This window comes from Mesoplodon densirostris, chromosome 18 (assembly GCF_025265405.1).
Source record: "Mesoplodon densirostris isolate mMesDen1 chromosome 18, mMesDen1 primary haplotype, whole genome shotgun sequence".
Classification (NCBI taxonomy): Eukaryota; Metazoa; Chordata; class Mammalia; order Artiodactyla; family Ziphiidae; genus Mesoplodon; species Mesoplodon densirostris.
The window spans coordinates 35,517,984-35,530,516 of NC_082678.1; the positions used below are offsets into that span (position 1 = coordinate 35,517,984).

Below are 12,533 nucleotides of genomic sequence, written 5' to 3' on the forward strand. Positions count from 1 at the left end.
GCCTCGTCCTCTCGGGCTTGTTGCCACCCCTTGAGCTGCATCCAGTAGACGCCAGGCTCCTCCTGTGCCCTCCGTCCCCAGCCCCGTCCTCCAGCTGTGAGCCGCACTGCGTCCAGTACTGAGGGCGGCCCGGCACTGCTGCGACAAGCAGGCGGGCCGTTAGTGCCTGCCAGGCCATTTCCACTGCTTTTTTCCCAAGTCAGTCCAAACCTTTTGAAGGCCATTCTGGATCCCAAGGAAGCTTCAAGGGCTGCTGGAAAGTGCCACACAGTCCCTGTGCAGCCAGTGCATACCAGTGCTGCGTTGAAAGTAACTTCCCGGCCGCTTCCTACAACACCCAGCGCATCTGCGCAGCAGGAAACTTAGACAAGGCCCAGACTGGCTCTCATGCCCATCGGCACGAACCCGGGAGGGAGGAAAGCCCTGGGCTGACACTGGGGCAGGCTCTGCCCCAGCGGTGATGCAGACTGGGCTTGGATGCTGCCTGCTGTGGGCGGCGTCCTCTGTCCTGTGCCTATTCTTGTTGGGCCCTGTGAGACACGCAGAAATTACAACCAAACCGCTCTCTTGGGGCCCGGCTGACAGCTGTTACTTGTGCAGATTTTTGCCCAGGTCAGGAAGACTGTGGTCTTGGCCTGAGGGCCCCTCTTCTGATAGCTGAAGGCTGGTGCTTTTTCTCACGACTGCACAGTGGTTGCCGAGGAACTTTGATTGATCCCAGGGATTACTGGCTTAAAAATTAGATTGTTTTTTAAACACATATACTCTCCAAGGAAGCAGCCAGTCTTTAAAGACACCTTAGTGTTTCTGTAGGAAGAATTTTGATCCTTATCTTTATTCTAAAGCCCTCAAATCAAACTAAGGCCTCGCAGCTGTGTTACCCAAGAGTCCACGTTGAACCACAGCGTGCGAGAGGGCAGCACTAGGACCCTCCAGTGTCCCGGGGTGTGAGGGCAGTGAGAGGAGACAGCAGCTTCCAGGTGAAGCCCCTGCGAGAAGAAACGCCCAGTGAGTGGCGAACAGCACTTAAGACCACTTCCCCAGTGAAGCAAATCTGTCGCAGGGAAGTCCAGACTTTGACCGTGAGTTTGAAAAATACTGACTGGAGAGTCTCAGAAGGGCCTCTCAGTCACCATGGGGGCTGAGAGAGGTGTCCGCACACGGAGGCTGGATTTTTTGGTACCCTTTCTTGATCCACGTGCAAGTACAGGATTGGGAGGGGGATCCCACCCATACCTGGATTTGGAATTAACATGGCCACATTCTTCCAGTTTTTAAGGATCAGTGAAAGGCGCGATCCCTACTTTGAAACAGATCTTGCAAGGGATTTAGACAAGAAATGTGCCTCCACGCACAGAACAGCTACACAGACCACCCATCATACCCACCCCATCGACGAGACCAACTGATAAGCCAGGCCTGGGTTACTACACAGTGAGGGGGTGTGGGGTGGTCTGAGCCCTTCTTAGGTCATGCCTGTGTCCTTCCCCACACCTATGTCTAGGTCAAACACCAAGCCAGGCTGCAGCGAGGCACGGACAGGTTTGGAGAGCAGCTCTTCCGTCGTGGGTCTCGGTACAGTTAGCAGAGGCACTCGTTAATTAGTGCCCCCTCTTTGTACTCCTTCCAAAGGAAAAGTCGTACACCCTAGCCTAACTTCCTCAGTGGACACCTGAGAGGTTCAGTGACCCGGTGAGGGCGGCCAGCAGGGCTGGGCCCCCTGGCTCCGTGCACTGGGCTATCCGCTACCCGTCACTCATAGGATGGCCTTGGCTCCGTGCAGCTGACAAAGACATGACTGTTCATGACTGTGCTTGATGCCCAGTGTGTGGCGGTGCTGAACGCGTCTGGCTGTGAAACTCAGACCAGGCGCGGCCAGCCTCTGCCCGTTCACTCTGTCCTCCCCACTCCTGTCGGTCCATAAAGGTCCAGGATTGGCTATTTTAAATTCCACCGTGGCCTTTTCCTGCCCGCGATACCAACTCTACAGAGAAATGGGATGCACAACAACCACAGAAATCCGGCACCCTTTTCTAAATGCTCTGGGAGCATAAAGCACGCAGGAGCAGAGTGAGTCTCCAGACAGCTGGCACGGGGCTCAACTCGAGAGAGAGCACCTCCTCTGTGCCAGGAGCCTGGAGGGCAGGGCTGAGGTCTGTTCAGTAAATAGAAGAAAAGTCAGTAAAGCCTCTTGTGCACCTTGCAGGCCACGTGCGAGCGAGGGTTTGCAGCCATGGAAGAAACACACCAGAAGAAGATCGAAGACCTGCAGAGGCAGCACCAGCGGGAACTGGAGAAACTGCGGGAGGAGAAAGACCGCCTCCTAGCTGAGGAGACCGCGGCCACCATCTCAGGTGGGAGCCGCTAACCCCGGGGACGGGCAGCGGGGTCTCCCTGAGCTGAACGCACAGCTCTGAGCAGCGACTGGCCTCGCCGCCTTTTGGCTGAGATTGAAGCCTCGTTACGCACGAGAATTCTTTGACAATTCTCTTGGGGGAAAGGCTGGTTTGAGGAGCCCTTTGAGAGCTCGGAGCCCCGCGCCAGCACTCCTGCTTTCCGTGGCCGCCGGCACACCTGGTGCTCATGAGGGGCTGCCCTGGTCTCATCGGCCCGTCTGCTGGCACTTCTCTGGCAGTGGACACCTCTGCCCATGGCCCTCGGTCCGTCAGAGCCCAGAGCATCCGGACTGAGCTCTGGGCCGTTGGCCTGTGTCCCCTCCGTTCATGTAACTATCCTGTGGTGCTTTTGATTTTGGCACTAAGAAAACAGGCCCAGCCTGAAAGCCTGCTTGTTCTACAAACTCATACTTGGATTTAACACTGACATTTATTGAATCAGTTTGGTTTTCTGTTAACATCAAGAAAAAAACACACCTGCATCCCTTTCGTGGGGGAGTTCCCGGGAATCCTCCCGGCCCAACTGCCAGTGGGCTGGTGTTAGCAGTGGGGGGACGTCCCACCTTCCTGTCGGTCTCACCTCCCAAGCCCGTGGGTGCTGAGGGCCACGTCCTGTCCACAGCCATCGAAGCCATGAAGAATGCCCACCGCGAGGAGATGGAGCGGGAGCTGGAGAAGAGCCAGCGGTCCCAGATCAGCAGCGTCAACGCGGACATCGATGCCCTGCAGCGGCAGTACCTGTGAGTCAGTGGAGGTGGCCCTTGCGGCCGGGCCGGAGGGAGGTCCTTTGGGGGCAGGGCAGCACCTTCCCCGTAAGAGCCGCAGAGGCTCGGGTCCTCAGGATGGTGCAGGTGGAGGCCTGTGGGCACTGAGGCTGCTCAGAGCCTCCTTCCTGAGGGGCCCAGCACCGTCCTGGGGTCAGCAAGCCACTGCTCTCGTGGCCCAAGTGGGCTCCTGTTACTGAGTCAAACAGGAACCAGTTACTAAAACGTAAAGAATAAGATGGGGCAGAGGAGATTTTATCAATACTGTCGGATCTTCAGGGCCGACCTCAGAGGCTACCCCAGATTCCTTCTGTCCATCAGCTGCTGCTGCTTCAGGAGTTCGTGGGGAGGGGACGCGGTGTAGTGCATGACACAGATGCTCTGTGGCTATGCATGGCAGAAGTGGCCCCGACCCCTACATTTTAAGAAGTGCGTGCGCCATTTCTCCTTGCAGAGGCAAGGGAATGGGGAGCATTCACCAGTACGGCCACTCTTTAGTTTTGCCCTCAGTGGAACTCACACCACTCGGAGCCCCTCGACTGGCTGCTGCGGGGGCCATGCAGAGCCAGCCTTCATGGGGCTCCACAACGCACAGAGTCAGGGTTTCTCCCCTCTCCCAGGCTCCCGTGAAGTGCAGTCAGGGCGCAGGTGGGTAGGCAGGAGGCCGGGAGCAGCTCACCTCAGCTGGAGGGGGTGTCAGTTCCACAGTACCAGCCCTTCTCAAGTCCAGGGTGGCCGAGAACGACGTCACGAGGCTTTGGTTTTCTGAACGTGGATCGAGTTGGCACAGTGCTAGAAACGGTCCCAGGTCTGATCTCTCTCTGACACAGCGTGTTTTGGGGTGCGTGGGTGAGGCCTCTCCTGACCCTGGGAGAGGAGTTACGCCCGTGGGGGCTGTTCAACTGCTGGTAAGAGCACAGGGACGGAGCCGCCGAGCTGCATGGCCACTCGAGACCACAAGGTACAGACAGGGCTCTGCTCGTGGTCACTTCGCTGTGTGGGTCTCGGCGTCCTTGAGGCTTCGCGAAGGGGACTCTGAGCTTCTTAGAGGCCTGGGCCCCGGGGCGAGGGCAGAGGAGTGAGCAGTGCCCTCTCCCCAGGGAGGAGCTACAGTCTGTGCAGCGCGAGCTGGAGGTCCTCTCCGAGCAGTACTCGCAGAAGTGCCTGGAGAACGCCCACCTGGCCCAGGCGCTGGAGGCCGAGCGGCAGGCCCTGCGGCAGTGCCAGCGCGAGAACCAGGAGCTCAACGCCCACAACCAGGTGCGCCGCACTGAGGCCCCATGTGCAGGCATCTCCTGACGTCTGAGGTCACTGGGGTGTGGACAGGAGCTCCCTGCAGCTGCTGGAGCTGAGCCCTCCTGCTCCACAGCCGGCTGCTGGCCTTGGGGTCTGGAGGCTCCGAGATGTCTGTTCTGTTCTTCCTCCGTTGTTGCTGGGCAGCACGGGTCCAGGTCTCCCGTCCCCACGGCTGGGACTGTGTTTAAACACCTCCCAGTCAAGACCATACACTGCTCACATTTGATTCTGTCAGATTATTCTCTTAAAATGTGCCTGCTCCTTAGAAAACTGGGGTACATTTAAAATCCTGGCTAATGGAACACCTCAAGGTAGGTCTAGTTTGAAAAAAGCTTCTCTGTGGGTACAAGACCCCTCGTCCTCCCCCGGCACTGAAGAGACAGCCCCATTGGCCTGGCCCAGGCTCGAGGCCTCTGTGGGCCCACAGCTGCCCATATGGGGGGGGATACTCCAGCAGGACTGGTCCTGCTGGTCACTGCGGTGGCCTGAGACGACCATCTGCTAGCTGGAAAGAAGGTACAGAAAGCGAGTGGTGAGGGTGGCAGGAGGTCCTGATCCTGCAGAAACTCAGGGGCACAAACCCTGGAACTGATTAACACTAGTCACAGTGACAGAAAGGGGCTGAGGAGCATGGATCCTGCAGCTGCAGTTCCACAAACGCGTTAGGCCATGTAAATGGCTTTGGCAAGGGTGTCCACACTGACTCTGATATGCCACCGTGCACAGGCACCACTGCAGGCCTCCCGTGCTGCATGCTACCCTGGCCGCGCCCTGTGTCCATGGCCAAACGGCTCTGTAGAGCACCCTGTTTGGCTGTGTTGCTGTCCCCCAGGAGCTGAACAACCGCCTGGCTGCTGAAATCTCACGGCTACGGACGCTGCTGACCGGGGACGCCGGTGGTGAGGCTGCTGGTTCACCTCTCACGCAAGGCAAGGATGCCTATGAGTTAGAGGTACGGCTCAGAGCCAGGTCCCTTTTTACCAGCTCACACCATACAAGCCCCTAGCTTATGGACAGCAAGAGGGGGAGAACCTGGAAAGACCTGAGTCATGCCAGGATGCAAAAGAGAAGAATTAGCTGCCAGGCAGCGTGGGACCCCTCACGAGGCCGCAGGGACCTTTAACCCATCCTCACTCACCTGCCCTCCGCCCCTCTGTTCTACCACGTCACAAACACTGACCAACTAGAAGATTCATTTTAAGTCAGAATGATTGCTTCTTATGTATAACGTGTTCTTTTATGAAAACACTTAGATTTTTCCCCATTCAATTAAAATTTCATGAAAGCATCTCTTCCTAAATGATGGGAGCGGCTGACCTGAGCTCTCTGCAGGACCCCTTCCTGGGCTCTGTGCCAGGAGCTCCCGGGCTGAGGACGAGGCTCTCGGGTCAGGAGGGGTCACGGCCATTTCCTCCTGACAAGGACAGGGAGAAAGCCGCCTGCCCACCGGCGTGTGGAGGCGAGTCCTCCGTGTGGCTCAGCCTTCGCTTTCGAGGCCCTGGCAGGCCCTCTGCTCCTGAATGTGAGTCTCCAATTTCTCTCTCTTTCTAGGTCTTATTGCGGGTCAAGGAATCAGAAATTCAGTACCTGAAACAGGAGATCAGCTCCCTCAAGGATGAGCTACAGACAGCGCTGCGGGTAACGCACGTCCCCACCTGTGGACCTGGGGGATGGGCTCCGGGTGGGGCGGGGCCACCCGTGTCCAGAGTCACATGTAGCAGCTCTGAAGTAGATTTCACTTCCCCGAGAAGAATGGCAGTCTGCAGGCGGGCGCGGCAGGAACAAGGGGCCGTCCCCGTGCCCGCCACATGCTGGGGCAGGGACCCGAGACCCAAGCACACTGTTGTCTGCTGCGGGCGCTCCTGGAGGCCAAGTCACTTAGGGGATCCAAGACACGGGGGTTTTCCAGCCTGAAGCCACACGGAGGTCCTTGGGGCTCAAGGCGGCGCCAGCCTGGCTATAGCCCGGGGCCCTGCCATGCCTGTTTCACTCTGTGTCCAGTTTCTGCCTCTGGAAGGCGGGGGTTGACCTGCCTTCTCTGCTGCCGGCCCGTCCCTAGTCACCCCCGAAGCGCTCTGGCCCCAGGAGGACGGGCCACCCAGCCTGGCTGTAACTGCTCTTTGCCCTTCTATCCCCAAGGACAAGAAGTACGCTAGTGACAAGTACAAGGACATCTACACAGAGCTCAGCATCGTGAGGGCGAAAGCCGACTGTGACATCAGCAGGCTGAAGGAGCAGCTGAAAGCCGCGACCGAAGCACTGGGTGAAAAGTCACCGGAAAACACCCCCGTGTCTGGATACGGTGAGTCCTCCAGCTCTGGATTCTGACTCAGTAACTCACCGTGATTTAGTCGTGGAGCTGCTGGCGCTTGATTCAAGCAGAGGAGTCCTTTTCTGTGTCAGACTCACTTCCTGGTAGGGAACAGCTGGCAGGTGGCAGGCGCCCGGCTCTCGAGCCTTCCTGGTTGGGAAGCCCTTCTCCTCTGATGCTGTGCTCATTGCCCTGAGGGACAGTCATACCTCGGGGTGTGTGTTTACAGTGACAGCCGGCTGTGTTTCCCTTTTTCCTGAAAAATTCACTCCTTCTGTAAGCAGCTCTCGCTGGTTCTTGATCCTGGGGTTTTACCATAAAATCTGCAAAAAGCTATGGGAGGAGGGGATGGGGGGATGCTGCCTACCGAAGATGCCCTAGCTCACTACCCGCTTCCTCTCGGCGGGCAAGGATCCCTCCTCACCAGTTTGCATCGCTGCTGGGCGGGCACGTTACAGGTCTTCCTGAAGGCAGGCAGGCCATGTGCAACGAAGCTCAAATCAGACCAGGAATGGGTTGGTGACACTGGCTGCTTCCGAGGAGGAGTCTGGCGGCCAGCAGATTTAGGGTTAGGAGTGAGCACGTGCAGCCTGTGACCCTTCTGAACGCACAGGAGCACAGAGCTGGCTCTGCCTCCACGGTGGGGGGCTGAACCGTGAGGTCACTGCACAGCTCTCAGCAAGTGAGGGAGAGCGCTATAAGTGTGGAAAGTTAAAAACCCTGAGCAGCCCGGGGCTCTCAGGAGGAGGAGGGCGGCAGGTGTGCCCAGCAGCCCAGGGGCAGCGGGTGCTGCAGCCGGCACACCGGAGGAGCCTGCCCCGGGGCCTTGCGTGCCTCCTCCAGGTCTCCCAGCGCCCGGAGCTGTTCCAAGGGTCTCGTGTTTTACAGTTCTTTGTTTGGGATTCTTGTGGGTTGTTGAAGGAAACGTCTCACGTGTGGGTGAGGATGATAAGCCTTGGAAGCCTTCAAACCCAAGTCTGTTCCCAGGGGGTTTACAAAATAGGCACTGGGTCTGCTTGTCTTCTCAGATATAATGAAGTCTAAAAGCAACCCTGACTTCCTGAAGAAAGACAGATCCTGTGTCAGCAGACAGCTCAGAAGCATCAGGTCCAAGGTGAGTCTGGGGTCCAGCCCCTGTGTATGTAGAGCCCACCTAGGGCTGCAGCAGAGGGTCCCCAGGGTCCCAGAACTCACTGGCCCCACGTGCTTAGCCTGCTGGGCCAGTTGCAGGGGCTTCGCACTGAGTGTGTCCCTCGCCCAGCAGTGGGACCATCTCCTGCCAGTGACAGCGGAGGGCCAGGCCCACAGCAAGCAGGGCTCGGGTGAATCCCCTCAGACTGGCGCCCTGCTGGGTCAGTCCTGCCCCACCTGGACTGCTCCGTGCACGTCCCTAGTTCATGCTGACGCCGGCTGCCTTCGAGAGACAAAGCTGCCCGCGCCCCTTCCCCCCCAGCGTGTACCTGCCAGCCCTCAGCGTGTGCCCTCCGCCCCCGCGTGCCCCTCTCTGGGAAGGTGGGTTGGAGGGTGGGGGTGACCAGCATGTTGCATTTCAGATTTATTGTGTGTGTGTCTTTTGTTTTCTGCTCTTTCCCCCGACAGTCCGTAATTGAGCAGGTCTCATGGGATAACTGAAACGACCCGCTTCCCGGGCCCTTGTCGTGTAGGTAAACCACTCTCACCACCACCCACCTGCCCGCCGCCCTCGAGGGGGTGCTACCTGCATGCACACTGCTCACACCTCCATAGCGAGCTCCTTGTTTTCCGGTCACTTTCATTCCTCCTGCTCCGGCCGGCACATACACGATCCACGTGAAGTTTCTTAACCTGTTCTGGGAGTTACCTGCACTGTAACCTCTTAACAGAGGGGAGTTCCCCCCAGCTTGGTGGGCTGCCCGTGGGGCCAGCGTCTCGGCCCTGTCACATGCATGTCGAATGGTTTGTGCGCTCACATTCTCTGGGGGCACCGCTGCCCTCCATCGGGAAGCAGACTTGACAGAGCTGCCCACTGCTGAAGTACCCCCGCCCCGCGCCCCCCCGCCCTGTTAACAGGCCCAGGAGGCCCGAGCCCAGCAAGCCAGGGAGCTGATACCTCGTGCACACAGCTCCGGGAACCACTCAGTAGAGCAAGATAACTGCGAGCGCTTGGGGCTGAGCGTTTGCCAGCCCCGAGGACCCTGCGTGCCTCCAAGACAGGAAGCAGGGGCTGAGCGCTGGCTCAGGAACGTCAGGCCGTCTGACCCCGACCCTGCCGGGACGCTCCCGACTCCCACGAGGCCCAGGCATCCGGGGCACACAGTCACTCATTCCCTAGTGGGTTCATCAGCTCGGCTGACCTGATCTCGTTGATCCTCTGATAAGGAAGTTGAGGGCAGCAGGAAGGGCTCAGAACGGGACGCTGGCAGGTGCCGCCCGGCTCACTTGCGGGCTGAGGGGTTTGGTTTAGGGAGAGTTTACGGAAGGAAATCCACGTAGTTTGCACTTAATATGTTTATTTCCCTACAGTCCTGGCTCACTTATCACCAGAAACGGTTTAGGCCTATTCAAAACTTAGTTCGGGCTTTTTTCTTTAAACATGAAAAACATTCTGTTTAGTGTTCTTGGTTTATGGTTTTCTCGATGATTTTACTTCTGTCTGAGGCTGAACTGTAGCTGCTGCAAGTTCACCGTGAGTGCTTTGGGCCTTTTGCCTGTAAATGACAAACACTTCTGCTAGGGCTCTTCCAGGGAAGCCTTGCTCCAGCAAGCCCGCCCCGTCAGGCGGACCATGTGTCGGAGGAGGGAAATAAAAGTGCTCTGAAGGAATCCCCTGGTGGTCCAGTGGTTAGGACTTGGCGCTCTCACTGTTGGGGCCTGGGTTCGATCCTTGGTCGGGGAACTAAGATCCCAAAAGCTGCACAGTACTTTGGGCTCTGGACAAAGGGCCAGTGGAAAGACCTCTGTCAGTAAGGGCCTTTGGCCATGAGATGTGCTGGCGCACACGTGCTGCCGTGTAGATGGCAGCTTCTGCGCTGGCCAGAAGCTTGCTAAAGCAGAGGCCGGGAACGAGGGAAGAAATGGCCAGGCACACCACGAGGGTCTGCCTGCGGCTCTCTGCAAGGCCGGGACCCAGGTGAGTGTGGGGAGGAGCCCAGGAGCAGGGTTTCCCACAGTCCTGTTTGTTTGAGTCCAAGTTTGGCAAGTGTGCGACGTAAGAGCAATGCTCTCGGTGTGAAGGGACAGCCCTGCTGGCCCAAGGGGAAGCTGGGGCCCTTATGGTCCATCCTTGGGGACACCAGCCGTGATGCTGTGCCTGTAACGTGCTGTCAACAGACACTTGCACAGCTCTGTGCTGCCCTTTTTCCTGGCTGTATTTGGAAACCGTCGCACCTCCCACCAGAAGACGGGAACTAACTTGCCCAAAAACAACCTATCGCTGGTGCTTTTTGATACAGGGTCTGATGTATACAGATGTCTATCTTTCACGTGTGTTGTCTCTGTACCTGCCTCCCTCAGAAGGATAGAAAGGCTCAGCCCCCATCACGTCAGAAAGCTCGTTGCCTAAGAGCAGCTGGGCTTTTCTGGGATGGAGACCAGAGAGGACGTTTCCCGGGGTCCTCACAGAGGCCCCCGCCTGGTCGTCTTGAGCGTGGGGTCACGGAGATGCTGGGTGTGCGGGGCAGCACGGGGTCTGCTCAGGCTCTGCCCTCACAGTTGTGCTGAGCGGCTTGCACAGCAGGGATGATCACCAAGTGTGTGTGATGGCGCACGGAGGGAAAACCCCTGTCCCTCAGGACTCAGTGGTGGTGGTTTGCTGCCACCCAAGGGGAAGTCCCCAGCTAGAGTAGTGCAGTGTGGCGGGTGACGGGGCCCAGCCCCTGGACGAGACTGGCTGCTGCCGTGTAGATGGCAGCCCTGACCTGAAGCAGGCGCACTTGGGAAAAGAGTCCCAAGAGCACGTGAGGCAGTTGTGTACGTTAATGGATGTCAGCATGGAACGTGGATTTGTCCTCTTCCTCTGACCAGTGGCATCTAAATTAAAAATACAGGCAAGCAGAGCTGTCCTGGGTGAAGCTGGGGCCCCAGGGGAAGCGGGTCTGCTCTGAGGTGGAGGCTGGGCTCGGTCTCACCTAATGATTGTGGGCTGGCCGCCCGGTTCCACAGCCTCAGTGAAGCCTGGACTTGCCACGCAGATCCGATGGCAGCGAGGCACCTTCGTTCCCAGTCGTGCTCTGAGGCGATGCTCCTTTTCTCATCCAGAAATTAAGCCTCTGTGAAGAGCCTCCCAGAGTAAAGCAGGAAATCCTCTGTCCCCCACCTTCGCCGAGGTCCCCCGTGAACACGGATGGGCTGCCCTTCTCAGGGTCTCAGTAAACAGACATGTTCCCACCGCCACGTTCCCAAATCCCCGGGGCAGTGAGAGAGTCCAGCAGGGTTTGTGATCGGTGCAGCAGGTGCTGCCAGCGTGCGGCCGCGAGAGACCAGACGTGGATGCGGACGTAGCGGGCACCTTCATGTTCTCGGCAGGGTCTCCTCTCCTGGCCCCATTGGTCTGATCCCTGCTTGTCGAGAGAGCCCTAAGCTCAGCATTGGTCTTGTTTCTTCTTCTCATTTAGTAACACCACCACCTTGGGGGTCGTGGCCCTTCTAGCACGCCCACTAACCCTCCGGGAGCCCCGAGGCGCGCCTCTCGCCGGACTGCTGCCCGTGCCAAGCAGGGCCGCCGGCTAACGGCCTGTCTGTTTCTCCACCAGAGTCTGAAGGAAGGCCTGACGGTGCAAGATCGCCTGAAGCTCTTTGAGTCCAGGGACCTGGAGCGCGACTAGCTGCTCCCATGCGGCTCAGACGCACCCTCCCTGGCCCGCGGCCACCACCTTCGTCTGTACCTTCGATTTATGTTACCGTTATCGTTGTTACCGTCCTCAGTAACTGTGGTATGGATGCATGAGAGACTGGTCTGTGGGTGCTCACATCACTCCCCGTTGTGTTTACCGAAGCTTTTCCCCGTGGTTTTCTACGACCAGCCCAGACGAGGGGCCGAGCGCCCAAGCGCATGCGGCTCTCCCCCGTCACCCCCGCGCTCATGTCAGTATTAAGGCCCAGCAGCCTGTGATAAGCTAGCTCTGTCTCGCCCAGTGCGCGGTGGGGTCAGGGCCCGGGCGGGTCCCTGGGAGAAAACCGGCCACGAGGCGTGGAGGCGTGTGCTGCGGTCCCAGCGCTGACAGCTGGTAGCCTGCGGGGGGGGGGGGGGGCGGGGGGAGCGTGGCCTAGAACCTTGGATGTACCACCTTTGGGCTTCAGAGGAGGACAGCATTTTGTATTTGTTCCACTAATGCCACTTAGAACCACACCCCAGATACTCGTGGTAAACCTTTCACAACCTGGAAAATGTTGAAAGCAGCCATTCCTATTTTTGTTTGTTTTTTATTAAATCTTGCACAAAACCAGGCCCCTCTCATTCCTTCCTACGCTCGCTTCTTTCTTGGTCACCAGGAACCCTTTCATACTCAGTAGATGCTGACCTGCAGCCTGTGGTTTCAGACTGTGATCACAAATAATGTAGAGACTTTTCCCTCAGAGAATACGGTTGACAGGACACCCTGTGTTAAGTTGAGAAGGTTAGAGCAGATGTTGGAACCAGATGAGATCTGGCCATTCGTGACGTGCTCCTAAGTCTCCTTCAGTTCACCCGAGGTCTCAGGCCGTGTGGCACTGGGGGCGCCTGCGCTGGGCCTGGACTGACGGGTCTGCTTCCTTAGTGGTCTGAGTAACAGCTTTTTACCAGACATT

At 58.0% G+C, this 12,533-nt stretch overlaps 1 protein-coding gene across 3 annotated transcripts in view; it reads left to right on the forward strand.

The window, feature by feature from the left end:
- MPRIP (myosin phosphatase Rho interacting protein) overlaps nucleotides 1-11,991 on the forward strand; it is a 126,060-nt gene extending 114,069 nt beyond the window's left edge. Inside the window, exons 16-24 of one of the 3 annotated variants that reach the window (XM_060080433.1) lie at nucleotides 2,207-2,354; nucleotides 3,019-3,136; nucleotides 4,261-4,420; nucleotides 5,289-5,408; nucleotides 6,008-6,094; nucleotides 6,596-6,758; nucleotides 7,796-7,881; nucleotides 8,367-8,427; nucleotides 11,498-11,981. In XM_060080433.1, the coding sequence (XP_059936416.1) occupies nucleotides 2,207-2,354; nucleotides 3,019-3,136; nucleotides 4,261-4,420; nucleotides 5,289-5,408; nucleotides 6,008-6,094; nucleotides 6,596-6,758; nucleotides 7,796-7,881; nucleotides 8,367-8,399 (915 nt within the window). In that variant the 3' untranslated portion in view covers nucleotides 8,400-8,427; nucleotides 11,498-11,981. Of the gene's footprint in view, nucleotides 1-2,206; nucleotides 2,355-3,018; nucleotides 3,137-4,260; nucleotides 4,421-5,288; nucleotides 5,409-6,007; nucleotides 6,095-6,595; nucleotides 6,759-7,795; nucleotides 7,882-8,366; nucleotides 8,428-11,497 lie in introns of all 3 variants that reach the window. The other 2 variants (XM_060080434.1, XM_060080435.1) reach the window with 2 other exon arrangements.
- Nucleotides 11,992-12,533: the final 542 nt, after the last annotated feature.